This window comes from Metarhizium acridum, assembly GCF_019434415.1.
Source record: "Metarhizium acridum strain ARSEF 324 chromosome Unknown scaffold_29, whole genome shotgun sequence".
Lineage (NCBI taxonomy): Eukaryota > Fungi > Ascomycota > Sordariomycetes > Hypocreales > Clavicipitaceae > Metarhizium > Metarhizium acridum.
This window is the reverse complement of record NW_027094017.1, coordinates 1,418,135-1,445,596: the sequence shown is the minus strand read 5'-3', so window position 1 is coordinate 1,445,596 and position 27,462 is coordinate 1,418,135. Positions and strand designations below refer to the sequence as shown.

The following is a 27,462-nucleotide window of genomic DNA, read 5'->3' as shown; positions in this document are numbered from 1 at the left end:
AAATGCCGTCTCCCACGACTCATCCCCAGAATCTCTCTTCCCAGCTCCCCGAAAAACCGAGCAACAGCCCAAAGTATCCGACGCTCAACCGTGGATATTCCCCCCTTTCCCAGAGCACGCATGCATGTTATACTATGGCAAAGCACAGCCACATGCTACCCCAAAGTGCCCCGGGTAACTCACTCAACGGCACATACGGAGCATGTACACCAGTATATGAGGCTCCGTCCCGTAAAGGTCCAAAAAAAAAAACCCAGTCAATTGCAGCTCAAGTCAAGCTCGGTCGCCACCTTTCCTGTCCCTTACAAAAATAATACTATCCCCTAAAAGCAGCGAAGACTACAACTAGGTCACAGTATCCACAGGGCCCCGGGTAGCGGCTGGTGACGTCAAGAGACATTAATAAGAGTGAAGATTATAGCGTTTATCCCTTTGGCTGTGCTAAGGTGCCAGTCAGGTATCGAAATCTGGTTTTCAGCCAATTAAAAACCCTACATTTAAAGATACTTAACCCCGCTAGGAAATAACAAGATGATAGAAGTACTAGCAATGCTGTGAGTTACAAAGAGCTACATCGCACATATTACAGCCGAACCTAGCGTATGGGGCCTTTTTGACGCTAAAAAGGTACCCGTTAGGTATCGCAGAAAAAATGGGGCCGATACCTGACTGGCACCTTAGCACAGCCAAAGGGATGAGGTAACGTTTTATAACCTAGATTTTTATGGGTACTTATATTATCATATAAAATATTAAGGGATTAAGGTACCATGTGAAATTAAGCTTTTAATTGGTTGCTCATCCCCGCAGCTACATCATTGTAGTCTTCGCTGCTTTTAGGGGATGGCCCGTCTCCCGCGTTCCCTGACGGCGGACAGGGCTTTTGTCGAACCCCACCGATGGATTGGATGAGCAGATAAGCTTGGCCCTTGGCCCCAACTCGACACGGGAGCCCGCGTCTAACATCGAGGTCGGTGATTGACATCATCGAGCGGCAGGCTGACATGAATCCATTCTCAAGTCATGAGCCGCACAAATGGCAGTTCGTCTTGCTCCCGATAGTTCCGAGAGGGCCAGGGTCATCAGCCCGCAACCCCTCCGCCTTTTGCTTAGTAATGCCCAGGTAGCTTGACATGCTGCCCATTGGCCGCCGTTCTCATTTACTTTTATACGCACCAGGCATCACGTCGAATCATGGCCACTTTGCTCACGAGTCACTGCAGCAGGATGAAGCTCAAGTCCTTTGCATTTCAGGTTTCCTATGTAATGCTCCCAACACCCAAAACGCCGCTGCCATGAACAGCTACAACCAACAGGGGGAGGCATCTCAACTCCGCTTCAAACTTAGGAATGATGTGATAAGCTAATCGTGTCAAAGGAAAAAAGAAGAAGAAAATAAAGGTCACATCCAAAATCAAAGGAGACCAAACCCCGGTTTGAGCTTTTTTGAGTCGACAAACACTACAGGATATCCAGCCCTCAGCCAGCTCAACAACTACAACCGCAACAATGCCCTGCTTCCTGCAAGAGAACCAACCGCTGTTGTTTGCAACCCTTCTCCACTCCGAGCTGCCGAATGATCGCCTACTTGGGGTTGCCAAAGTTGCCAACACCCGGCAAACCCTCTCGATACTTCGTCACCCCGACACAAGGGAGACTAATGTCCACCAGCAAGCGATGAATGTCCTCCACAGTAATAACCCGGTTTCAAAGGAAAGAGGGGGGAATAATACTTGTCAAAAAAACCCATGATTTCTTTTTTCGGCGCAACGCTCCAGCAAGCCAAACCCAGACAAACGATACCCAGAATGTCCATCCCCGATATTGAAAATCGGGGGGGAAAAAGGAATAGAGAAAACAATGGAAAGAGAGATAAAAGACAAGTAAAAACAGTAAAGAGAATTGCTCCCCCCCACAAAAGATGCAGCACAGCACACTACAACGAAGGAATTAGATCGGCAAAATGGTTTAGGGATTGAGGGAAGGCGAAATGGTAGTAGTTGAAGGGAGCACAGCCCTACTGTGGGTAGTAAACCATTCCAGATGCATGCTGAGGGTAATAAAATCCATCGGGGCTCGGCGTCACCATTCCTCCCATGCCCATGACACTAGGCTGGTATCCTTGAGGCGCCGAGTACGTAGGGTACGCAATTTGGTTAGCATTGTAATAGTAAACCATCCCATTCATTTCTTGAGCCACTGTGTTCGAACTGATCGAAGGATTTGGCCCGTGGCCATATGAAGCCGATCCTTGGTCAGGTTGGCCCTGAGGGGAGAAGCCCCCGGGTACGCTCCCGGGCTGGGTGGCAGGGACAAATCCAGGTGCTGGCGCAGTTGGTGCCATATTAGGCCCAGAGTACCCAGGAGCATAGTAATATCCCTGCTGTTGCTGAGTTTGGTATACTTGCTGGCCATAGTATTGTGGCTGGCCGTACGTGTTGGGTTGGAACGGCGCAGCATGGATAGCTCTCTCCGGAATGTGAGAGAGCGGCGTTCCAGTTGACTGCTGGGACGGATATGACGGTCGTCGTGCATGTGCCTCCTGCCCATAGCCATTGGCTACCTGCACGGGAACCTGCTGATGGAAAGCCCCCTGGAAGGCTTGAGAGCCAACTCCCTGTGTCATTGTAGGAGACTCGATATCTGCCACGGAAATGTTCTTTTGTGGCCGTGGTTGATGCATAGGGATCGAGTTTGGCCGGTTCTCCTGTACCGTCGGTTTCTGAGGCAGCGGATGGGTCTGAGGTGGTGCAAGCTCACTGATCGACGACTCAGCCGCAGCAGCTGGCTGCTCTGACGTCTGAGGCACAGGCAGGAGAACAGGTTCTTGCCCCAGAGCCGGTGCAGCGACATGGACGGGCCCTGGCGCTGGTACTTGCACAGGCATAGGAGGTTGGGGTACAGCGCTTGGTGGAAGTCGGACGACTGGCCGGACGTTATCCGCGGGCATCGGTGGCCTCGAAATGATGGATCCTGTTGGTGAAAACATATAGTCGCGCTCGTGAGCGACAGATGAGCGGCGACTAAGAGCAATGCTGGGCGAATAGGCACTTCCGTAGTAGCTACCTCCAAATACACTAGTCCGCCTTGAAAACCCTCCCATGGAGCTCCATGTAGGCCTAGGCTTACCACGCATACGCTGCTGGTTAGGTCGCTGAGCTCGGGGGATGAAGATGAAGGATCGGTCAGAGGCAGGCAGGATGTATCGCGGAGGATGACCGGGCAAGGAGATTCGGACGGGCTTGTCTCGTCGAAGAGGGGGACGGTGATCGGGCAACTTGGTGTACTGCTTTACAGGCATACCGGGAAAGACGGCAGGCTCCACCATGCCCGGCAACATGACGCGAACTTGAGCGTTGCCGATGTGTTTCTCGGTGGACAGAGTACGGTTGATGGGAGTAGCACTCCGCTCACACGTGGGAACAAAGCCATTCCCGTTAGGTGGCCCTTCATCATCTGGCATCTGTCGAGGTCGACGGGGAACAGGATCGGCGACAGTATCGTGCATGTCGTGGGTCCATTGGGCATTCGTCGTTGGATCCGAGGGGTGCTGCATGTGGCTGCTTGGGAGAGGTTAGCGCATGATATATCAGAGAAGGGGTTCATTCGGGAAGCTGGACTGAAAGGCACAAAGGAGCCATTGTGAACGACGTACTTGAAAGGGGCAAAGGGGCCACCAACACCATAGCGACCGCCCCTTCCTCTCCCTCTGCCAAAGGGCCTGAATCCATTCGCGGCAGGTCCAGCGTGTCGATGGTCGTGCATGAAGAACGAGCCCCTATTGGGCACAAAGGCGGGATCTTGGTCTCTCCGGCGTTTGTAGTCCTCATGCTCTTGTCGTCGCCGCTCAGCGTGGGTATCGGGCTGCTGCCGCATAGCAGAGGCCGAGCTAACAACAACAGGAGCAGAAGGGGACTTGGGCGGCGACACGACGACCTCATCGAACTGCATCTCCTGAGGGGGTGCGGGCTGATCGGCGATGGATAAGCCATGCAGCATCATGTCAGTGTCGGATGCTTGCTTCGCATTGCCATTTGCCGCAGCCGCCATGTTGGCACGAGCAGGTTTTGCTGAGGGGCCATTGGTGGCCTCGGAGGCTTTGGGACAGGTCGGCGAAGCTTCATCGATGTTGCTGGTGTCGCTATCTTGGCCAGCGTCATCGTCATCAGTGAGGGATCCTTCGGTCAAGGAGTCGTCGTCGAGATCCAGCGCATCAGGACGGCCGTCATCATCGCCCTCATCTTCGACGCGGCGCCTGTGGCCGATCTTTCTGCGTCGTGGTGCAGGCATGCTGTCGCGTAGGTTGTTGGCTTGGACGGCTTGGACTGGTCGACCTCGCAGAGACTGCGAGAGACGACAGACGGATAGGGTCGTCGAGGACGAAGACGCACTCAACGCAAGAAGACCATGCGCGGCGGGCTATAGGAACTAGAGTCAACAGCTACTAGCAGTTTTGCCGATGTGGAGGAGGTGGTGGATGGCGCAACCGGCCCTGCGGTGCGAGACGAACGAAAGATGGGACGCAGAACAGACTGTGACGAAGAACAGGCTGACGGAGCGATGCCCAGCGGTGGTCTCAAGCTAGGGCGCGGAGACGAGACGGACCACGGGTCAAGTACACGGCGGGGGTTGGGACAAAAAAGAAGAAAGAAATGAATTAAGAGGAGGCCCCTTGAAATACTCGCTTCCCAAGTCGAGATGGCGATGGAGGGAATAGAAGACGGGGATGGAGATCCAGAAAGGAACAAGCCGGGCAACGATGGTGATGTGTTGTTGACGGAGTAGGTCGACTGCTAAAGTGGTGGTGGACACGGGCACTTGAGCGTGGAACATGGGCACATGGGCATGGAGAGAGAACCAGTCGTCTGGCTGGTGGAGCAGAGCGCCTGGCCAGACTTTTGGCGGCATGAATCAGGCTGCCTTTCTGGTTTGGAATACTCCGTAAGAAAAAAAAAAAAAGAGCGCCTGGCGCCAGAGGTGCTGGCCCGTAGAGCCCTCTGGACTACTGGCTCAGGGCGCTCGCAGCCCAGAACTTGGGAGGCAGGGTGGGACTTTGAGCGCTGTGCAGTGAATGTTCAGGACGTGACTGGCTGGGGCCACAGGCTGCATTGCTGTACTCCAATGCTCAAGGGCTCTCGATGCCCCCCCACGCTGGCCACGCCTCCCCAAGGCTCTGGCATTTCCAATATTTACTAAGCATTGGCCGGAAATCCAGCAACCACATGCACATGCAGCCTGGTATCCCAACAGCAATAGCATCGCATCGAGCATCGACAGCCGCCATCCCCGCCGTCGCCGTGGTGCCATGCCACGATCCATCCTGCATCAAGACGATGCCTCGCTCATCTCTTGCCATCCATCCATCTGGCTTTTTGTCAAGACATCTCGTTCCCGGACACCCACTTCGAATCCCTTCCAAGAGTTGCCATTTGCCACGGCCGGCTCCCAACCAAGAGCCGCTTGCAATTGATGCCCAGCCATGTTCAAGACTACATGCATACATACCTAGGTACATTCAGATGTATGGAGTAACTAGCTCCGAAGCCAACGGCAAGAAATCAAATTCCTGTCCGTGAGCAGCATGACATTACACACAATTCCCCCGCCAACTCGGACGGTTCTTTGACAAGGCAACAGCAACAAGACAACCACCACCAAAAGAAGGGAAAAAAAAAAAGAGTACGCTTCCTCCTTTCCTACTTACCTACCTACCTGGTAGGTATAGATGCATGTCTGGTGTCACTCCAAAGTACGGGAGTTGCCTCTGTCCCTCATATCCTAATTTGCAGTCGTGCAAGGTACCATGACAGTCGGAAACACCACACAGTGACCTCGGCAACAGCACTTGCCCATTCTCACGGTTCCCGGCCATTTGGGACTCATGCACTCCAATCACTTCAACTCAAACCACCCCATCATACATTGGCTGATCATGACCGCCAAACGGAATGGCCGACTACAAGACAAATGCCTCTTCCACGCTGTGATACTTTACACTGCAAGATCCCAGGTACTCCGAAGTCGGAAGACAAAGGGCATCCAACCGAAGCCTCATTATAGGCCCAGAGCATTCCCCTCCTCCAGTACAACCTACCGTGCTTCTTGCCTGGATACCTAAAGCATTCACAGGAATCTGCTTGCCATGCTTTATAAACTCACGAAGCCAATCGTGATTGTTTGCCAGGGGCTTCTCCTCACCGGCAAGCAAACCCGACTTGAGCAACCGCGGGTCCCCACTCTGGCGCTGCATCTGCCAATACTCCGTACAATGGCAGAATCGTGAACCGTGAAAGCGAAGGGACATTGTGTACGCCGTGCGCGTCTTTATTTAGGCATCTACCAAGGTGTATGGGTGTATGTATGTATGTACGTATGTATGTATATATATGCCGGTATTCTAGTCTGTGGTTCTTTCCGTTTACTAGAGGTTCTCTGGTCGTACACGGCCAACGGATGCCTCTGTCTGAAGCAATTTTGTGCGGACCATTGAGATACTGTTTGATCGTCGTTTGAAAATCGGGCGATAGGTTTCAAAAGTGTGCGATATTTGGCTTCATCGGCCTATGAATGACACTGACGTCCTTATATATCCGTCTGAAACCCACAACGGCCTCGTAACATGTCCTCTTGGCGGTTTGGTAGAGGTCGAATCGCAGGGAAATGCAGCAAGCTATAGGGTAAGCCAATGCGTGGGGGAGGGTTTACGAAGGGACGTGATGTTTGATTCGGACCGAGTTGCTAATTCGTCTGTATCCCTCCTGCATGTGGCAAATAAAGATGAGACACTTTTTCTATTAAAAGCTTCTCAACACCGTTCTCGTGCATGTGTTCGGAGTACTCCATGGCTCACCCAAAGGTCAACAACTTGGATATATTCCACGACAAACCATCCAGTAACAGACGTAGCTTTACAAAGCACACATTTGGTGATTCGGACAACATTATTCTCTCCAGTAACCTTGAAAGCCAAGAAGGACCAATCAACCCCTGACTCATCCAGCTGAAAGCAGCGCTTCGAAGAAAGTAACCCCCCCCAGTGTCATCTCTTGTAAGATGTTTCATCGTGTCCAATACTACTGCCCTGGGAAGTTTTTTTTCTGTGCAGGATTGAGACGTGCGCGCCAATGGCGTCGTGCCAGGTATAATGTTCCACAGAATCATCTTTTGGGAGCTTGCTGCATGTTTTTTTTTTTTCAATTATTATTTCCAAGTACAAGGCTAGGGTGTCTTGACAATAGTACCCGTGAGGGACTCATATCGGGGATTTTAACGACGCATGGGATGCCGGCACCGACTGGACATGCAGGCGAAAAATGTTGAAAACTTGGGGGTGACATGGTGGTACGTACAACATTCACAAAGTGATGAATGGCATAGTCAGTCATTGCTTGTGAGGCATTGCTCCGCCAATCTGGTGTAGTACACTTGGAGTTATACAAGTTGGGCTCGCCTTCTAGTCGTACAAGACGGTCCTCAAACAGGTGAGCAAGCCTGTCTTGTGAATGCAGCGCAATCATTCGAGTTGGAATACGTGCCGACGTGACGAGCAATGGAACGTAGCAATCCCTGGTGACGGTCTGCTTTAACTAGTCTATGCGGCAGCTCGTCGTGGCGACGACAAGCGAGTAGAAGATGGTACCACCAAGTCATACATGCTCGACTACTGAACATCAAAAACAGATGCGCGTACCCTGATAAGCAAAGGCACATACAGGCGAGTCGGCACCGTCGTGCGCCAAAAAGCCCGCAACACAGAAACACGGCACAAATTCTGCCCAGAAACTTGCCAAGAAAAGCCAATGCTCACCAACACTGCAAAAGTCCAATATATACCCGCAGACGACGAATCAAAGCCCACCAAAAAAAAAAAAAAAACCAAGTGCTAGTAGTATCAAACATTATTGTATTCGCCCTCACTCTGCCAAACAACAGCTTCCCCCAATCGATCGACATGGATAGCTACCTACATAGGTACCTAGCTCCCCTTGTCGCCGCTTCCCCCGCATTTCACCGAGCACATGTCTGGTTCCCCAGAGTCAACCTCATTCCTCACTCTGACCTCGAGTCAAAACGAGCACGGAACCACCAACACATGCCAGACCAGCATTCACCAAAGGAATAGTATAAGAAGAAAGCTCCATCCGCAACGCCTGAAACAAAAAAGGTTCACGCAACAATACGCACCACACAGACGGCCAGCCCTCATGCATGTCTAGCCCGCAACTATTGCCCGGACCCCATCAGCTCGTGTCCCCCCCCGCAAACTGCGACTTATGCACAACGTGGCCCCCAACCACACAGCTGGTGCGCGAGTCCTAAACCCTCTTGTCTCTCGTACCTGTACGGCATAACCGCATGGGCCCGGGACGACCTCGGGCAGGGACCAGGACGAGGCCATCGCAGAAAAGCCAAATGTGTCTTGGTCGGCGGGCAGTTGGGAGGGGTCACCGCAATGGGCCGATTAGTCTGGCGAAATATTGGATAAAACCTGCGCGCTCGATAGGTGCCGAAAGAAAACAAGTAGTACTAGTCCCAGGACCAAGCAGAACAAGGGGGCCTTTATCTATTTTTGAACGCAATCCGGTTGATCTACCCATGATCCTGGTCCCTTGGCAGGACGAGGTTGAGCAGAAAGACTGTGACCGGCACGTGTTCCAGGCTTGGAGACTTGGAGACGGGGCCACGGAGCTAGATCCGGCGCTGGTCCAACACTGGCGATGGCTTATGCAGAGAGGGCCTTTATGCATGCAACTCGAATTCGCTATACTAGGCTGGCACAAGGACTGCTTTCAGTCGTCGCCGTCGCCAACCCGCGCTTGTGCACTCGCACTTGCCTGAGCAGATACGCATGCATATTTTCTTCCTATCCTCGGCAACATACTACAGCGGATGCACGCAAATAGATTCGTCCAACACAACCAGCACAATAATAATAATACATCGTCGTGTCGTCACCAACCCATCCACCAGGTACAAATCATCGGGAACCCCTTTTCCTTTTCCATTTTTCCCCATATAGGTATATACATGTACGTATACATCTTGACATGAATCGTTTCCCTCCGTCCACCACCATCGCAACTCCATCTGCTCCGTACCGTCATCCCATCCCGCAGCTGCCGCACCCAAAATCTTCCCGGTCGTCTGCATGCACGAGCCGCCGCCCCTCTCAATTCCGCATCCCACCCCAGCTGGCCCCCTCCCTTCTACCGAGTTGGCGCTTTGCCGGGTGGTGCGCCTCCCCCTCGCCCAGCCTGGCACCCAGCACCGTGCAACCCCCTGTCGAACATCTACATTTGACTTTACATAACAACCTGGGAACATTGGCAACATTCAGAGTCCCTCAAGCTACCATCATTTTAACCGGCAGCCTGCACCTCGAGAATCGACTCGACTCGACTCGACTCGACGCTACGCTAACCCGCCGCTTTCCTCCACTTTCCAGCAAGGAACAAGGCCACATGTGCACTTCTGTACCGGTTTGACCGTTGCTGGCCTCCCGTCCACGGTCCTATTGATGGCGCAAACCCAACCGACGGGGCCAGACCACTTGATCAGCTCAGCCTTCTTCTCTTCTTTTATCTCTCTATCCTATCCCCCTCCTGCCGTCTTCCGTTTTCCCTCTCTTGCCATTACTGCTTATATCCATCGTTTACAACTACAATACTCTGTGGCTTTCCGTCCCCCCGTATAATAATACCTCTGTTTCACGTCGTTTCTCCCTCCTCCCCTCCGCCCGCCTCTTGTTGCTTCTCTCTTCCCTCGACACATGCCAAACCTGACGTCATGGCCAATCTCCCCTCACAGCACCCCACTCTGTCCATCCACCTCAGCGACATCACCCTCACGCCTCTGATAACCTCCTCATCCTCCCCGTCCCACCTCGACTCCCTAACCGCCCTGACCTCGAGCGCATTGTCCTCCCAAACCGCCGCCCAGCGCGCACACCTCGGCCGTCCGCAGCGCATAATGGTCGAATACCCAGACTCTGGCGCCGTGGTACTCCAGACATATCTTGACCCTCGCGAGTCCTCTTCGTCTGTCCCCTCTAGCCAGAGCACCTCCCACAAGGATATAGATACCGTTACGTCGGGCACCACAGATGAAGACACAGAAACGCAGCAGTCACCTGACGACGCCGCACCCATGTTGGTGGGTGTAGTCGTTGCGGGTTCGTCCGAGGAAGCGAGAGAGGCCAGGAGGGCCGCCGCGAGGTTGGAGAGAGTCGGAAGGGAGTTTCAGAAGGAGTGGATGGCACAACTTGAGAAAGGTGCTGGTGCAGATTGAGAAGATGCGAGTTTTTTTTTTTTTGGGCTGGTTTACAAGTCTTTGGATATCCAGCCTTGTTGCCAATTGCGAGACTCTATTGGCCGAAATTCGGTGTTAGTGGTATGGGCTCGTGATGCTCAGATCGACATGCAAGGGTGTGTATTTGATCTCAGATCCAGCATCTACACCCGCCAGCTAAGCGAGTGGCAAATTCTGGACAAAAACAGCAACGATGTCCCATCCCATCAACCGCCGTTTTTGGGCAACCGCTCGTCGTCTTTCCTCGTCACGCAGACCTCATGCCATGACTTTGGCAGTTGTCGCAGCGACTTTCGACACACATCCTAAGGCCTCCCCTTAAATTCACTAGCCTCAACACACCCGCCATGACAGCATTCGCGATTTTCGGCATTGTTTTCTTCATTAGCGCGGAGTTATCTTTTGCGAGCAGTTTCAAGTCTCTTCTGTGCATATTTCACAATCAAGTTGCACAGACATTGCAGCCAGCTACGTGTTCTCTTTTTAGACAAAAGTCTTGGATTATATGTCATCTTAGTATCATCTGAATTGTTCAGGATTACGACGATATCTATATATTTTATAACCGTCCCAAACTCTCTCATGTTCCGTGCTCTTAATATCGTCGTCACAACGTAGCAATTTTCGTCCCATGACAAAGAAAACATACTCATATAGCTCTAGTTATAGGGGCAGTCCTGCTGCAACAGTGTAGTATCTTAGATGTGCTGCTGGAAAGCTCGGTTGATAGGAGAGCGGATGTTGGGGACGTCCTTCCAGAAATCGATCGTGGCGATGGCGCGCTTGGAAATGCCCTCGGGGGTGAACTCGAACTTCTGTAGAGGTGGTTAGCGGGGGGGGGGGGGCAAAATAAAAATAAATATGTGCGTTGGGGCTAAAATTTGTTGAGGCCCTACCTTGTAGACATCCTTGTAGGCACCAGAGGCGCCGAAGCGGTTAATACCAAACTGCTCGTGGGTGTATCGTTCCCAACCCATGGTGCTCATGACCTCAACGGACAGAGAGGGGATACCATCAGGCAGCACAGAAAGTCTGTACTCCTTGGACTGAGAATCAAAGACCTCGAAGCAAGGAATGGAGACAATGCGAGCCTTGACGCCGTGCTTCTCTTCGAGATACTTGGCAGCGTCCACGCAGATGCCAACCTCAGAACCAGTGGAAACCAAGGTGATGTTGGCGCCAGGAACCTCATGCAGGACGTAACCACCCTTGCTGGCCTTTTCAATGGTGGAGCCCTCAAGCTGGGGCAGGTTCTGTCGGGACAGAGCCATGATACTGGGAGTGTGCTTGGAGGTTAGGGCAATGTAGTAAGCAGCGCTGGTCTCGTTACCGTCGGCAGGGCGCCAGACCATGCAGTTGGGCAGGGCACGGAAGTGAGCCAAAGTCTCAATAGGCTGGTGAGTAGGACCGTCCTCTCCAAGACCAATGGAGTCGTGAGTGGCAACCCAAATGACGCGGACCTGGGACAGAGCGGAGAGACGGACAGCACCAGCACCATAGGAGACAAAGTTCAGGAAGGTACCGCCGTAAGGCAGGATAGTACCGTAAGCAGCGAGACCATTCATGATGGCTCCCATACCGTGCTCACGAACACCGTAGCGGACATAGCGACCAGAATAGTCTCCGAGTCCAGTAGCCTTGGGCTGGAAGTCAACCGCGGTCTTCCAACGGGTCAGGTTAGAGCCAGTCAGATCAGCAGAGCCACCGAAGAGCTCGGGGATGGTGCCTTCAATCTTGCTCAGCACAGTCTCAGAAAGTTTGCGAGAAGCGACAGCGGCGTCGGCGGGAGTGTAGACGGGCAGGTTCTTTTCCCAGCCTTGAGGAAGGTCACCCGTCTGGCGGCGCTTGAGCTCGGCAGCCTCGTTGGGGTACTGCTCAGCGTACTTGGCCATGAGCTGGTTCCACTTGTCCTCGTAGGAGGCACCCTCGGAGGAATGCTTGCCATAGAGGTCGTAAATTTCCTTGGGGACATGGAAGGCATCCTCGGGGAAACCCCACTTCTGCTTGAGCTGCTTGATGTCGTCGGCCTTGAGGGGAGAGCCGTGGACACCGTGGGTACCCTGCTGAAGCGATCCATAGCCAATAGTGGTCTTGAGTTTGATCAGCGAAGGCTTGTCCTTGACCTCTTGGCACTTCTTGATGGCAGCTTCAATGGCGGCGAGGTCAGAGTCGCCGTCGTCGACGACTTCGACATGCCAGCCGTAGGCTTCGTATCTCTTGACAACATCCTCGGTGAAGGCGCAGTTGGTGTCACCATCAATGGAAATGTGGTTGTCATCGTAAATGCAGATCAGGTTGCCGAGCTGAAGATGGCCAGCCAGTGAAGAAGCTTCGCTGGAGACACCCTCCATCAAGCAACCATCACCGAGGAAGCAGTATGTATAGTTGTCAACAACGTCAAATCCAGGCTTGTTGAAGATGGCAGCAGTATGAGCCTGGGCCATGGCCAGACCAACAGCGTTGCACACACCCTGACCGAGGGGCCCGGTGGTGACTTCAATTCCGGGGGTATCATGGGCCTCGGGGTGGCCGGGAGTCTTGCTGTCGACTTTCTACACGAAGCATTAGACCAATCGCTAAACGATTACGAGCTTTGCGGCTTACTCGGAAGTTCTTGAGGTCCTCAATGCTCAAGTCATAGCCAAAGAGATGCAGCAGAGCATACTGCAGCATGCAGCCGTGGCCATTACTATTTGTTTGCCACTCATGTCAGCTTCATATTCGCTGACCCCGTGGCAGCCATTGTCGAATGGCGAAAAGACTTACGAGAGGATGAAACGATCTCTGTTCAACCACTTGGGGTTCTTGGGGTTGAACTTCATGAATTTGTTGAAGAGAACGTGGGCAACAGGTGCCATGCCCCTAGGAACTGGTCAGCCAACAATTTTTCCTACCAAGGGGCCATGAGCTTTGCATGGCAAGGCTGCTCACATGGGAGCACCGGGGTGTCCCGAGTTGCTGTTGAAGGTGGCATCGACCTAAAAAAAAAGGCATTGTTGTCAGTCACTGGTATCACTCTTTTGTAGTCTGTCGGGATCGATGCCATGCTAAAAATGCATCTCTCCCGGTGTCGCATATCCGTGTTTTGTTGGCGACTGAGCAAACACAGCGTCATGGCGGGGCAGAAGGGGGGGAGCAGGAACATGGCGGGGTAGAGAGCTCAAACGTACTGCAAGCAGACGGATGGTGTTGATGGCCAACTGGTCAATCTCGCCGTAAGTCATGATGGGCTTGCTGTCTGGAGGTCGACTGGTTGTAATGGGGAAATTGGAGGGTGAATGGGCAGCGTTCGGGAATGATAAGAGGGATGGTTGGTATTATAAGGAAGAGCGAGAGGAGGGGGGACTGGCGGATGGGACAATGGGCAGGAGCTTTCGATACCGGCGTTGGGAAGTCTGCTGAGGGGTTGGTTATGTAACTCATGTCATGGTCCTTGGGGACGTGGGACTTTGCCGGTGGGTCCGGCGTCGCAGATGTGCAAGGACGGTGACTTTGGCATGAATCTGCGTGCAGAGTCGGTTCTACTCGAGTGGTTCATTGTAACTAACGTTACTTGGATACCTAGGTACGTTATTGGGACTGGCAACCACTGCCGACTGGCTGACCATTTAGGTACCCAAAGTACCCAGGTACGTTGCGCAGCACGGAATACGCGGGAGGTGCTCAAGCGTTCGACGGACATGTCCCGTTGAAATCGTGCACCGTGGACATGGGAGATATGGGACAACCTTGGACCATTATCGCCAATGCTCAAGTTCTGATCTACCGCCTCATGTCTAAAATACATGACGGATTCTCCGCGACGCCACTCGCCACTTGTCACAAAGCCGGTCCCCTGGCTCCATCCCATCCGGACGATTCTGCCTTTCAACAGCTTGTTTTTGAATTTTTGTCTTTTGTTGTCGACGTGTGGTCTTGATGTCGTCGAGAAACCAAGGAGCAATAGCCGACGGAATAGCTCCTTTGAGCTGATCACCACGAAAACCCACATGGGCCTTGACAACAAAAGCTCGTTCTGTTACTTTTACAATACACTAGCACCAAAAAGAAAAAAGATGATAAAAAATGGGCCATGTCCCCTCCAACCGATTCCACCACGACCTGTCCTGTCGATGCTCCAGTAGATGGGCATGCAGATAAAAGTTTGCAGATGACTGACGCAATATGTCGCGGTCTCTTCTCCAGCACGACTCCATCGCGTTGGGCCAGTGCTGCCACTACATAGGGTGAGAGGCTCGCCGCGAATTATTTAACTGCACCTGGAATATTGGTGATGCAACAGACGACTGGGGACTGTGGAAACACTTTGGCCCAGTGACGTCGCTGCTTCTCCTGGCTCGGTTGAGCAGGCGATTCATCTCCGGGGCCATTGAGTTGGCACCCAACGGTTACTCCGTATACATCCTGCCAATGGCAGCCCGAGACATGCTCATGAACAGTGATGCCGGACGACTGTGGTCCGGACGGAAACGAAGATGGGGACGGTGGCGTTCGTCGTCACGGCCGCCATCCCAGAGGCAGATCAGTCAGCCTCTGGTAATATTTATGAGGGCACTGGGTGCTTTCATCAACATCCGTATGTGAGTCATGTATATTGCGCAGGCTCGGGGTGTCCACTTCTGAGTCTTGCCGATCAACCGTTGGCGATGCACGAGCCCAAGCGCCATCTGAGAGATTTGTAGATTCAAAAATCGGGCTAAGGAAAATATAACTTCACCCCTAGATCCATCATGTGATAAGGTTCAACCATTTGGCCAAGATGTACATAAATCGTTGGTTATCCCAATTGCGTCCAAAAATGAGGCAGTGGACGCGAGCCGCTGGTGTCTAGTCAGACTCGGATCTATCATGATGCCAAATGCGCTTCCTAAGCCAGGAGAACCACGACCAAGTTTTGCTCCCCCTCCAATCGGCCAGAATGCCCCAAACTCAAACTCAGCCTCGCCCAGCCTCGAACTCCAAATCCAGTCCGCCGCCCGTCCACGCACAACGCGAAATAGTTGCAGCGTGTTTCATTCCAAAACAGGAACCGAGCCGCCGGGACTTTCCCCCTTGGCCATGACAAAGAAATGGTCAGCAAGGCATCAGCACCCAAGAAGAAGAGCCACATCGCCTCCAGGACGGCACCAGCTCAGACAAGCCCAGCTTCCGCACCCGCCAATGGCACTCATTCTCAGCGCGACCAGCAGACCCTGGTGAACATCTTTGCAGGCGCATTCGCAAACGTCCTCTCGTCGGAGCAGCTCCCCGCGCTGCTACAGGAGATCAAGCAAGCGTTGTATAACAGAGATTTCGGGCGGGCGTTTGGCAGAGAGGACTGTCTGGAGGCGTATGCGGCGCGATGGAGTCCTACGAGGGCCCTGTGCTATGCCTCTGTCTTCCTGGGCATCAACGCACATCTTGACGGGCTGGCGTCCGACGCCGCGAGCAGTGTCGAGTCCGAGGCGACCCAAGATGGCGCTGCGGACTCGCCCGACGAGCAGGGCGAAGCGAGGCCAAGGAGAGACAGACTCAAAATGCTCTGCATAGGAGGCTGCGCCGCCGAACACGTCGCCTTTGCATCCTACCTCGATCAGACGAAGCGCTCTGGGACGCTCGCGCTCCTCGACTCCGCGCCCTGGAAACATGTCACCTCCATGCTGCAAATGCAGCTGACCACCGCCCCCGCGCTGTCGAAATACGCCTCGGCCGCAGCTAGGGCCTCCAACGCGGCTCTTGTCGACCCGTCCCAACTGGCGTTTAGCTTTACGCAGGCGGATGTTTTGTCCTTGACCGCTGAGGCGCTCTCGGAACAGCTGGGATCGGCCCCGTTGATCGTCACGCTCATGTTTACCCTGAATGAGCTCTACACAGAAGGCGGCATCGGCAAGACCACCAAGTTCCTGAGAAGCCTGGGCCAAGTCATTCCAGGGGGGAGTTTGTTGCTCGTAGTCGACAGCCCGGGGAGTTACTCGGAGGCTGCGGTGGGAAAGGAGAAGAAGCGCTATCCTATGCAGTGGTTACTGAACCACACCTTGTTGGAGAGCGAATCCTCGGGATATACTTGGGACAAGTTAGAGTCTGAGGAATCGATATGGTTTAGAATGCCCGAGGCATTGTCGTATCCTATCCAGTTGGAGAATATGCGGTACCAGATGCATCTTTATCGCATTTCGAAAAAGCTAACTAATGCGTAGCTAAGAATAAACGGAATAAGCGTAATTTCAATGACAATTATTAATTATGAGTAGTCGTCAATGCTTCGTAACGTTTCTAGGGAGTACTCGCGATCCGTCACATCTAGGCCCAGACAAGTCTCTTGATCGAATGTCCCAACTGCTCCAACAATCCTGTATTCTTCTTCGCCTCCTGCAGCGAAATAATCTCCCCCCTCTCCACGAAACTCTTTTCACCCTCCCCTTCCTTCTGCAGCTGCGCTTCCAGAGCCAGCCGCTCAATCTCGGAACATATAGTAATTACCTGCTGCAGTTCCGTCTGCTGCAGGCCACCTGTTCCTGATATAGCTGTGGAAGAATCCATGTACGGAGCTTTAAACGCCAACCTCCGGATAGCAGGCGATTTTGCTTTGGGCAAGAAGAAACTAGCAAGGCCTACCTGCGCCTTGGCCTCATCCTGAGAAGCCGACTTCGGCGCGATATACCCCTTAGTTGAGAGCGTCCGTGTATTGGTTCTCTTGATGTTGCTTTTACCTGGCTGGTAGGATATCACGAGCCCGACATTCTTTATTTCGTCCATGTGCGCTGGCGCAAGGGTTGACGTGATATAAGTTCCGAATTTGATATGCGTCACGTTGGCGAGGTGGACGCGTTCAAAGGAGGATACCTTGTCAAGATCCCAGTCAAAGCGGCATAGGTACAGAGCAGCGTCTGTCAGCAGGACGACGACTTCTTCCATGGGCCAGGATTTTACCACGTCAGCCATGTTGGGACTGATGAGAACCCACCCGCCATGGACTTCTTCACTTGCATCGGCAACTACTCGTTTTTGGCAAAGCTCGACAGCTCGCTGGCGCATTTTGGCAATGGATACAGCAGGATCTTTGGTCATCATGTCGGACTCGAATTCGTCAAAGACCTTTTCTGTTGCAGTTCCGAGCAGAAAGTCTATGACTGCTTGACTGAAGTAGTCGTTGACCATGCTGCAACCATTATGTTAGAGCAAGCCACAAGATGCTTTTGAACACACAAGTGTACTTACCCGCTGTAGAATCGTGCCAGTGACAGTCCCAAGTCATTCAACGCTCCACGATAGTCTCGTTTTCTCGTCCTCGTATAGTCGCCCTTCATAGCGGCCGTAGACGCATACTGCTTGGAGACTGCGTCGCCATTGTCTGCCCAGAGAGTATTAAACCACCTCGTCTCCTGGTCTAGCTGCGCACTCATATCTATTCCATCTCCCTTCAGCTGCAAATCTAGCATATGCTTTGCAAAGGAACTCTGGCACACGTTCGTTCTGTCTAGACAATCCATACAGTTCGTTCTGAGGACACCTGCCTGCTGCTGGGTAATCTCGCCGCCGACTTGGGTTGTGCTGCCCAACTCTTCCAACCTACCCCTTAGTTTGATGAGAAGCTGACTGACATTCTCGAACTTCATTCCACGGCAAGCATGGTGAAAGTCAAACCACTCGAATGGAATTTTGTCGTTCTCGCCGAGCTCTTCATTGAGGCGTGAAACGTTTGCCTCGTATTGTGTTCCGATGGGCTCTTCAACGCCGCGCTTCTCAACCAAATTGACGATTTGAAGAGATCCATAGTTGGAATGGAGTCTCTCAAAATGTCTCTTGCAGGCCCTGTAGTTGCTCTCGGGGGAGTGTTGTATTACTGGGACTGGTTTCAATGAGTACGCAGATTGCGTGAAAAACAGTGGAATACTTCCGCGAATCTGTACAAATGAGTGAATTGGTGAGGATCGGTCCCATGCAGGCGAGGAGATGATTTGTTCCGTCTCCACCATATTTGCTGTGAAGCCCTCCTCGTTGATGCCTCTACGAAGGTACCTTAGACCTGCACGTTGAGTCGACCTGCGAGACACCAGCGTGATAAGACACTTTCTCTCTGACGGCCTTAGATCGGCACGGTCCCCAACGCGTCCACTGGGCGGTGATACTGGTAGAGATTCAGAGGTAGACATGTCGGCGAGTTCCATAGACTCAGATGCACCTTCATCCATCTGAGGAGGATCACTATCCACTACAAACGTTCGCTGGCCAACAAATCCTTGCATTAGCGGGAGACTTATTGAATCTTGACCAGTTGCTATGAACTTTCCCAGTATATGCCGGTTCCAAAAGAACTTGTTGTCAACTTGTGTGTGCAGAGGTGTGTCTGGATTTGGGATCCAAGACTGTTGAGAGGTGCTTCGAGTGAGGTCAATATCGTAGGAGAAGTAAAAGCTCCTAGAAGACCCAAAGAAGACTTGCATCGTCCGCAATAACTTTGGCAACAACGCTGTTACCTGGCTTTGGTCACTCATATCCTCTTCAGGTGGTGTCTTGGATGTGGCCGGTTCGCCAGATGCTTCCAGTGTTGTCGGTGAGCCTGCGGTTGCAATGCTCAAGCCTAGGCTTCGTCTTTGATCCATGGTCCATCCACTGTTACTGAACCAACGCTGAGCAAAACGGCCATAACTACCCCGGCGACGCATCACGTCCTCGACGACACTGCTTCGAGATGAGTCGGGACGAGTCTTATCCTCCTCACTGATTGTGTCTTCGACTTCATCAATGGGAGACTGAGGGCTTTCAACGTCTTCGTCGCTGCTTTCGGAGTCGTCAACTTCCCCATTTGGTGTTTGCTTCCTGAGAAGGCTGGCTGTCCTGCGGATGGACTCATCGGCCTCTTGCTTTGTGTTGCATGGTGTAATGGCAACGCCAGTGACAACATAGATAGGAAATCCGAAGATCTGTGCGACTTGCTGGCGGCGGGTAATAGTGATGAGATAGCTAAGTCTTGAAACTGTAATTAAGCCTGATGCATGAACTTGTTAGACAGCATTTCAACAGCATCTGGCACCTGAGCGAAGGAGGTCTTACCGATAACACCAAACGCTTCGAACGACGAGTTCGGGCCTGAAGTATCAGGTATTTGGTCCCGTGGAACTGCTGAAATAGATGAGTCGTCATATCTGATCCTAACCGGCTGAAATGGTCGTTGTCCCTTTGTGGAAAGCGGCTGGAGAATGAGACCATCGATGGCAGCGCATATGAGGATCTTCCGGCTGATTCCGGGCATGATGTTACGATGACACGCCGGACGGAGACTCAAGACTCGCCGAGCAGCATTACGAGGTAGTCAACACAGGCAGCAGGACAAAATGGTCAATAAGATGAGTTATGAATGAATGACCCTGCTAGGCCGACGATGCAGCGCGGGGATAACCAAGGCGAGAGAGCTAAGGGTGAAGCGGAGCATTGCGTCCGACGTGGAAGCTTGGAATTGAGTAGGAGTGTGGAGAAGCGTCATTGATGATCGACCGTGAGTGACCAAACGCAGAGCAACAGGGGCTGAGTTGTTCCTTCCCAATACACTTGATGGGAGTTTGCAAATGTCTCCAGAATGCAACAATCAGGTCGTGGCAGAGGGCAACGCACATCGCATGTACTGCAAACGACTGAAAACTATCAAAGAGATGAGGAGTTCGACAGTCAACCATTTAAGCATGGAGCCGGGAAACTATCTAGCTGAATTGCAATTCATGAAGGTTGTGCGGGTGCCGCAAATGGAGAAGCTAGTCGGCAACTTTGAACGAATGGATGATGTCTTATCATTCGGCGTGATTTGCCACGGACTAACGCATCATGCCTACCTACCTAGGTACTTAGGTAGGTACCGAGTAAGTGATTGAAGTACTATTGTCTCTGAAGTTTCCTGTGCTGGTGATGGATCAAATCCTGACGTTGCCGATTGGGTTTGGGCCAGTATAGCGGGTGTCTACCAATTGATCATATGAACAGGTTTAAAGGTGCTGTAGGATGCTGTAGACACTACAAAGTTGTAATTATAGAGACACTACCAGGCATTACCAATGCATCATGAAGCTGCAAGTTTGCTATCCCACGTTTCGCATCAACAGCCCAGGAATGGGAGCTTCAGGGGCCGGTGTTTACCCGACCACCCGGGCCACAGTCGAGATTACGTAACCACGCATCTTTGTCCTGGACCCCGTGCGGCAAAACCTTACGCCAACCAGAACGCCAGCCAGGGACTGAGTCCTCCATCCACCACTGCATCTCGACATAACCCGACGACAACGGCCAGCCATCACCGAAGCTTCCCCTGCCATCAACTGCCGGGCCTTAACGCTAGCAACACACTCGATCTCGCTCCTCTCTTCGATTATTTAGCACCGACTCGCCAAATACCGCCAAAATGGTCTCCGAGCTTTGGTATGTCGCCCATGCCTGCCACGCTTCTCTCCCTGTTATGATTCGATGGAGCCAAGCTCCCGCGACGCATCCTTTGAAGCTTCCGGCATCGCTGGCTCTGCTCTTACTCGATACATGTGACAAGCGTGCGATATTTGACAATGTTTCAAGCTGACCATGATATTTCTGTAGCCCCGTCTACGCGGTTAGTCAACGCACTCTGTCCACCCGCCGACCGACGTCACTACTGGCCCCGACTTGGGGCGACGGCACAACAGTCGTGCGCGTTAATGACAACCTCCGCTAACTTCGTCAATAGCCCTTTTTTGGCGCCATGGGTTGCACATGTGCCATTGTATTCACCTGCCTGGGTGCCTCATACGGTACTGCCAAGTCTGGTGTCGGTATTGCTGCCATGGGTGTCCTCCGCCCTGACCTTATCGTGAAGAGTGCGCACTTGTCTCATCCTCACAGTCTCGCCAGCATCGAAGCTAACGCATCAATATAGACATCGTTCCCGTCATTATGGCTGGTATCATTGGTATCTACGGTTTGGTCGTGTCTGTCCTCATCTCCGACGGTCTCAAGCAGGAACTCCCTCTGTACACTGGCTTCATCCAGTTCGGTGCTGGTCTGGCTGTCGGTCTGGCTGGTCTTGCTGCTGGTTTCGCCATCGGTATTGTTGGTGATGCTGGTGTCCGAGGAACCGCACAGCAGCCACGTCTCTTCGTCGGCATGATTTTGATTCTCATTTTCGCTGAAGTCTTGGGTAAGTCTCGCGCAGCAAGTAACATGCAGCCATATTGTGTTTTGTCTAGATGTCTGACCAATGTCACTAGGTCTGTACGGTCTCATTGTTGCCCTGCTCATGAACTCCAAGGCCACTCAAGACACCGTTTGCCAGTAAGCGGCATGATACGATGCTGTAAAAGGCGACCCGACAAATTGTACTTATCAGCAAGAGGCGCTATTCCTGGCATGGATCGGCACACACCAGGCGCACAGCGAGCAGGTCTTTAACATCTCTAATACGCTGGGGGTGTGCACGGGCTATTTGATCGCTGGCAGAACATGACTTTAAAAGGAGGTGACGAAGGAAGGGGCGGTGTAATCCCAATGGAGGTCGCATATGTACACTAGTTGCAGACGAAGTTTGGCCTCGACCGGTTTCATTATAGACAGTGGCGGTGAAGGAGAATCTAGTGTAGTCTCTGTTGCTCATATCATGGTTTACAACACAGAATTCCCTTGTCTTGCGTCGATACATCTGTCTGACTCGGACTTTGTCTGATAAACATGTGGCAGCATTAAGTCATGATGGCTTCGCGCATGTCCTTAAAGGTGAGCGTGTATTTGTAAGCGCGAATTGCTGATAGCAAAAATTCCCAATTACATGATATTAGGTAGTCCTTGTAGACATTATAAAACTGAGTAAACCACTCTTTACGCCTCCCAAGGATGAGTTCCCATCCCCCAACCACCCGCCACGCATATTTTCCACCTCTAACCAAGTTCATTACGTTTGTGAAGCTGAATATTTACGCAAGAAACATCCCCCCAATGGTTATTGTAATACAAAGCTGTGTTTTGAAAGCAAGAGTGCTCCCCCTAAGCCGCGGCGTCTAGATGACGTACTACACGATGCATCAGATACCATAATCCAATCAAGGTGCAGGGAAGGAAAAAACTCACAGGAATAAAGAGGTAGGGAACTTGTCGCTCATACTCGAGCCAGTGCTCGCCGTACTTGTTACGGCAGCGGTGAATATCCCGTGCGGCGCGGTGCGCAATCATGCAGCAGAAAAAGACTGGGTAGAACCAAGGGAATGGGCTCCTGTTGACGAGTTAGTCTTTTTTCGCCACTAAAAGAAGGAGTGAGGGAGAGGAAGAGAGAGCAGAGATGGAGCTTACTTGAATCCAGTAATCAGGCCCCAAGAGATGGCGAACCACGCGTCGGCGGTATAGTGAATTTTGCGGGCAAGACCGTACCAGCCGTCGACGAGGATGGTGCCCTGGGGAGTCTCAATGGTCTTGGGATTCTGGATAGTCTGCCAGGGAACTTGGGGGAAAGTCTTCCGGGCTACCATCTTCCCGCGCTCCATTGCGCGGAAACGGTTCTTCTGGCTGTTGCAGCTATCCCAGACCCAGTACCAGAAGAGGTAGGTAATGTACAAGAAGGCTAGGAACCAGCGGTTCCAGTGGTACTCGGATGGGTCGTGATTAGCGAGGTAGATGGTGCAGTGGCAGTAGGATAGCGGAACACCGGCAAGGTTCCAGAAGATGAGCATGAACCCCCATTTCTCGTAGTACATGTCCCAGGTGGTGATGATGAGCTCCTCGCCCTTGGCACAGGCATTGGCGTAGAGGTAGTGAGCCATGACGAGGAACATGACTTCGCCAGAGACGTAGCCGTAGCGCTCCCACTGACGTGCGGCAGTACCCAAGCTGAGAATGAGGAGGAAGTACCACGGCATGCGAACTTCGCAAAACATCTTGAAGTCCAAGATGCCAAACATGCGAGGGTTCAGCTCGGCACCCATGAAGAAATCATAGATGGGGTAGCCGGTCATGCGGTGCTCCTTTCCGCGGTAGAGGGCGGAGAAGTATGCAGCAAAGCTGACCAGAAAGCCGCTCAGGATGGCAACGGACAGGAGGGGACCGAATTCGTCAATGGCATTGTAAAGCGGCCAGATGCCGGTGAAGTGCAGCATTGCCAGGATAGCGAGCGTAAAGTAGAGCGTGACAAATGCGTTGCAGTAGTACTTGAGCTGCTTGCCCCCCTCGTGCGGAAGAGGCTTGCCCCAGCCCCATATACCGGGGAGCAAGCAGTAGCAAGCACCTTGGAAGATGAGATACGACCAATACCAGAACCAAGCCTTTGCATGGGGAAACGCGCCGGTATACACGTAGTTGACGAGCTGTGCCCCAAAAGAAGCCCAGTCCTGACCTGGTGCTCTGGAGGGAAATTTGCCATCATAGTAGGTAGCCCCAATCCACATGTACCACATCAGAACCGGGAAAAGGATCATCATGGCCAGAGTGCCAAAAGAACCGCCGAACTCGAACTCGCCGGAGTAATCAACCTTGGGGTCCTGGCCTTCGCGCCATCCGTCAACAACGCCGGCATCAGCTGACTTTGGCGGGGCCTGCTTCTTGGGTGTCGACTTCGGGGTGGATTTCTTAGGGGAGTCATTGGAAACGACCTCTTCCTCGTGAGCAGATTTGCCATTGGTCCGGGGTTTCGTCTGCTCCTCCTCTTCGCTCAAGCTCTCAGTGAACTTGGCGGTGCGGCGGCGCAAAGATCGAGTGCGTGTCGACAAGCCGCCAGCCGAGCTCGAGTCGTTGTCGGCGTCGGATGGTAGCTCAGGGGGGAACGAGGACTGACGACGCGATGACCGTCGCGACGCAGAAGGTGTTTCCACCATGCCTTCGAAGAGTTCCTTCTTCCTGTATATCCAATTAGCCCGTGTTCATTCAAGCAGATGGTTACTGCTTGGCGGAATTGGCGGGCTTGTGCTTGGCTTAGGGAGCGAATTTGCAAGCCAATGGCAAGCCAACCGCTCCGCCATCCTTTCCCATGGGCGTTTTCAACGTACCTAGGCGTTTGGCGTAGCGAATATCGGGACATTATGGCGGTGGAGGCACTGTGGCCTTTGTATCAGTTGAACAGAATTAAGGAGAGCAGAGAAGAGGAAAGGTTGAAAAAAATAATGATAGAAAATCGAGACGGCGAAATATTCAGGTCATGTAGCACGGGTGAGAGAGCTCACAGGAGGACCTGGGCTATGATGATGCTGAGTCTAATGCGACCAAATCCGTGATCAGGCTACAGGACTGAAGCAAACATTGAAGGAAACGCAGGGAATTTAGAAAGCTGGTTTGGAGTGGCCTTCTGCGCTTGGAGCACAGAAGTGGAGAGCGGAGGGACCAGTTGACGCTTCAATGCTGAGCGGGTTGACGGTGTTACGCTATTGGCGGCGCGTTTGAAGGGCTGAAAATGGCATTTTGTTGACAATTGGTGGAGACGAGCGGTGCGTGGGCACATTTGATCAGTCAATTAATACGGATACCAGACTTCTCAATGGTTCTCGGCACTCATCAGGGGGACCCAACCCAAGCCATGAGCCAATCCAGGGCAGTGTCAACAAGAGGCACAGGCGCCTCCGTAACTACTCGCACTCTATTGGTCCCCCAGCAACACGATGAGTGCACGGGACGAAGCCCTCCATTTGGATCGAGCCGTTGCAGACTCCAGAGCCTGTGTACTTTTTGCTGATGGGAGAGATATTTGCGTGTGCTAGATTGTGCATCATGTGCAGTCGGTGACTCTGGCCGCTGCGCGTTTATGTATTCGAGTACCGGGTATATAAAAATGCCAATGAATGCTCTCCCAATCGAGAGCTTATGGACCGTTGCGACGGGTGCCAATAGTGCTGGTAGGAATCAAACTTGGATTCCTTATGGCCTAGGGGACACTCGGCAGGATATAAAGAAAATACATAGATAAATAAAGAGACTTTCAATTCCCACCACTATAGTAGGCAGAATGCATATCTGTACACAATAATCCCTAGCCCTCATTGCCATCTATACGTATCCCACTCACAATATTGCCCCAGTCATACATAGTTTTACTCATTTACTAACCCCGTTAAATTAGTGGAAATCGTCTTCATTCTCCATGTGGAATCACACGTTGGCCTCTCCGCTGTCCGTAAACTGCCCCCCAACCTCCCTTTTTTTTTTTTTTTTTTCATTATTTTCGTAGTAGCAATCCTCCCATAATACAGACAGTTTCAAACTCTACATTCAAATCGGTGTCGACGAAAGCAGGGGACGGCCCCCAGAATGACCCGGAAGCAGTTTGCCAACAATGGTGAGCCATTGATCCTCCAGCCATCCCCCCCTCTGCATGAGCTGCTCCTTGTTGCTCCAGAGGGGACTATTCCGAATGACAAAAGCCGCTGTGCTTTTGACCGAAGCTATCCCTGGCATGGCAACCCGTCAACTTTTCTCTCTCCGAAAAGTTCATTGCGACGCGGAGAGTATATCGGAAGCCGGTGATGCTAGAGATGTGCTGCTTTACCGTCTTGGGTTCACCGTAGCATGTATGAATGACTGCCGCAATACTTTATCGCATCTTTCTCGGCATATGGGCAGGCCAACGCGGGGAGAGGACAGTGCGGCTGCTAAGCCCTCGTTGACCTGCATGTCCTCTGGGCCACCTAGATGCGTCCTTTCGAAGGCCTGGGTTGTCTTTTCCTCCCTTGGTCATAGTCCTCTCTGAGCCATGGGTCGCACGTTTCTTCCCAGACTTGGTGCCATTCTTTCTTTCACAGGACGAGGAGTCGCCGTGGGGGCGCGTCGCTCTATCATTCTTCTGGACAGGAACGTGCCGCAAATGCCTATTGGCCCAGCGTAACCGCCAACGATCCAATCGTAACAGGGCATCTCTTACTCTGCCCGATTGAACGTTCAGAAAGGGGTGTCTATCTTCTAGAATGGGAACGGTTTCTGAGCAGTCCGACACCCAAAAGCACTCAGTATCGGATGGCTCGTCTCTCGGTGGCTGTGACGTATAGTTCTGATTCGACATGTTTGGCCCGGATGCTGAGTCTATGCTTAGGCCATCTGATTCGTTCGTTGATGATGACCCTTTCAGAGGATAACGTATCTCTAGCTTCGACTGTGAATTGGCGGAGAAAGAGTTGCCCAGGCCTCCGGAAATTGGACTCTCGTGCGCCTCGTTTCGATACATGCCCGTCTTGAACAGCTGTGGAGGTAGCACATATGTTACACGATCACCTTCACAGTGCCCAGGCATTTGATTTGCCGCCATGTCCCAAGTATCCTCCTGCCGAGCCGCGTTCTCTGGAGAAAAGAAGTCATCTGAAGCCCGAGAACCGCGCGAAAGGCCGCGGATGGAAGCTGCGGATTTCCCACTCGTTGTTGAGTTCCTCTCCTCCTGCTGCAACTGGGCCGAGGATTGTAACTCATCGATGATGTTGGAGTCTAGGTTGAGGGTGATTGAGTCGGAGGTTGCCGTGTCGATTTGCGCCTGAGTAGAGGTCGCTTCCCTTCCTGCGACCATCTTGACTCTTTGGAGGATCTGAGGGCAGTCTTCCGTCACATCAAGCTGTGGCAAAGGATCATTGTGGCAGCTTTGCAATCCGTGACCAGGCATGATGCCGATAAAGTGATTATGACGGATTTTTTTAGGTTGAATGATGAATTGAGCGGCATCCTGACGGGACAGGATGTCTTTAAGCTAGATCTGGCGTGTGTGTTTAGTGCACCGATGTGCGTCAAGATCTGCAACCAATGTCTCTTTGCGCACCGCTAGGGTCGCAAAGAAGTGAGCTCTGTGCGCCACATGCTCCTTGGCCGCAGATATGCTGCGTTTCTCGGTACAGGGGCTGTGATTGACAGGGTATGGACGTCGAGTGATTCCCATTTCTTCCCTTCTTTTCTTTCAGCGACGCCACACTAGGCGTAAAAAGGCGGCCCTAATCCCAAATATCCGTTATTGACGAAATGAGATGACTTGCCCAGGACCTTTTGCGTATGCAAAAGCGGAGTCTTGGGCCGTCGCCTCCCTTGCCTGGAGCACTCCAGCAATCGCTCCAGTGGCAGTGTAATCCGGGAGCACAGCTCGTTAAGATGGACGGCCGTCTAGACAGACATCAATAGGCTGTAGCAGAGCTCCGCACTCTGATTGTCAAGCGGAAATCCATCTTGGAAATCTGCTCCCAGCACTCGCAGGCCCAATTGAGTAAGGGCACATCACCA

At 52.5% G+C, this 27,462-nt stretch overlaps 9 protein-coding genes across 9 annotated transcripts; 4 read left to right on the top strand and 5 right to left on the bottom strand.

Annotated features, from left to right (window-relative positions):
• Nucleotides 1–928: 928 nt before the first annotated feature.
• J3458_004515 (uncharacterized protein) lies at nt 929–4,782 on the bottom strand. Its single transcript, XM_007809292.2, has 2 exons — nt 3,656–4,782; nt 929–3,563 (listed from the first exon to the last, which is right to left on the bottom strand). The coding sequence occupies exons 1-2, from the start codon at nt 4,288–4,290 to the stop codon at nt 2,018–2,020; spliced, it is 2,181 nt and encodes a 726-aa protein (XP_007807483.1). The 5' UTR covers nt 4,291–4,782; the 3' UTR covers nt 929–2,017.
• Nucleotides 4,783–8,835: 4,053 nt separating this feature from the next.
• TKL1 (Transketolase) lies at nt 8,836–13,841 on the bottom strand. The gene is made up of 6 exons (XM_007809294.2): nt 13,479–13,841; nt 13,240–13,286; nt 13,075–13,170; nt 12,913–12,997; nt 11,205–12,860; nt 8,836–11,123 (listed from the first exon to the last, which is right to left on the bottom strand). The coding sequence occupies exons 1-6, from the start codon at nt 13,530–13,532 to the stop codon at nt 11,007–11,009; spliced, it is 2,055 nt and encodes a 684-aa protein (XP_007807485.2). The 5' UTR covers nt 13,533–13,841; the 3' UTR covers nt 8,836–11,006.
• On the top strand, nt 9,787–10,287 carry J3458_004514 (uncharacterized protein; the record flags this gene model as incomplete). Its single annotated transcript, XM_007809293.2, has 1 exon — nt 9,787–10,287. One exon carries the CDS (start codon nt 9,787–9,789, stop codon nt 10,285–10,287), a length of 501 nt encoding a protein of 166 aa, XP_007807484.2.
• A 208-nt stretch (nt 13,842–14,049) lies between the features above and the next one.
• Nucleotides 14,050–20,374, bottom strand: J3458_004511 (uncharacterized protein). Its single transcript, XM_066118255.1, has 3 exons — nt 19,342–20,374; nt 17,506–19,276; nt 14,050–17,446 (listed from the first exon to the last, which is right to left on the bottom strand). The coding sequence occupies exons 1-3, from the start codon at nt 19,538–19,540 to the stop codon at nt 16,588–16,590; spliced, it is 2,829 nt and encodes a 942-aa protein (XP_065976858.1). The 5' UTR covers nt 19,541–20,374; the 3' UTR covers nt 14,050–16,587.
• J3458_004512 (uncharacterized protein) lies at nt 15,145–16,515 on the top strand. The gene has a single exon (XM_007809295.2). The coding sequence runs from the start codon at nt 15,378–15,380 to the stop codon at nt 16,482–16,484; it is 1,107 nt and encodes a 368-aa protein (XP_007807486.2). The 5' UTR covers nt 15,145–15,377; the 3' UTR covers nt 16,485–16,515.
• On the top strand, nt 19,755–20,374 carry J3458_022494 (uncharacterized protein). The gene has a single exon (XM_066123050.1). It carries the CDS (start codon nt 19,854–19,856, stop codon nt 20,151–20,153), a length of 300 nt encoding a protein of 99 aa, XP_065976857.1. The 5' UTR covers nt 19,755–19,853; the 3' UTR covers nt 20,154–20,374.
• A 159-nt stretch (nt 20,375–20,533) lies between these two features.
• Nucleotides 20,534–24,609, bottom strand: ERG4_1 (C-24(28) sterol reductase). The gene is made up of 4 exons (XM_007809298.2): nt 24,270–24,609; nt 22,585–24,120; nt 22,366–22,507; nt 20,534–22,307 (listed from the first exon to the last, which is right to left on the bottom strand). Exons 1-4 carry the CDS (start codon nt 24,299–24,301, stop codon nt 22,296–22,298), a joined length of 1,722 nt encoding a protein of 573 aa, XP_007807489.2. The 5' UTR covers nt 24,302–24,609; the 3' UTR covers nt 20,534–22,295.
• CUP5_1 (vacuolar ATPase V0 domain subunit c) lies at nt 20,678–21,580 on the top strand (the record flags this gene model as incomplete). Its single annotated transcript, XM_007809297.2, has 5 exons — nt 20,678–20,694; nt 20,866–20,878; nt 20,993–21,122; nt 21,182–21,442; nt 21,513–21,580. 5 exons carry the CDS (start codon nt 20,678–20,680, stop codon nt 21,578–21,580), a joined length of 489 nt encoding a protein of 162 aa, XP_007807488.2.
• A 549-nt stretch (nt 24,610–25,158) lies between the features above and the next one.
• J3458_004508 (uncharacterized protein) lies at nt 25,159–27,389 on the bottom strand. The gene has a single exon (XM_007809299.2). It carries the CDS (start codon nt 26,855–26,857, stop codon nt 25,805–25,807), a length of 1,053 nt encoding a protein of 350 aa, XP_007807490.2. The 5' UTR covers nt 26,858–27,389; the 3' UTR covers nt 25,159–25,804.
• Nucleotides 27,390–27,462: the final 73 nt, after the last annotated feature.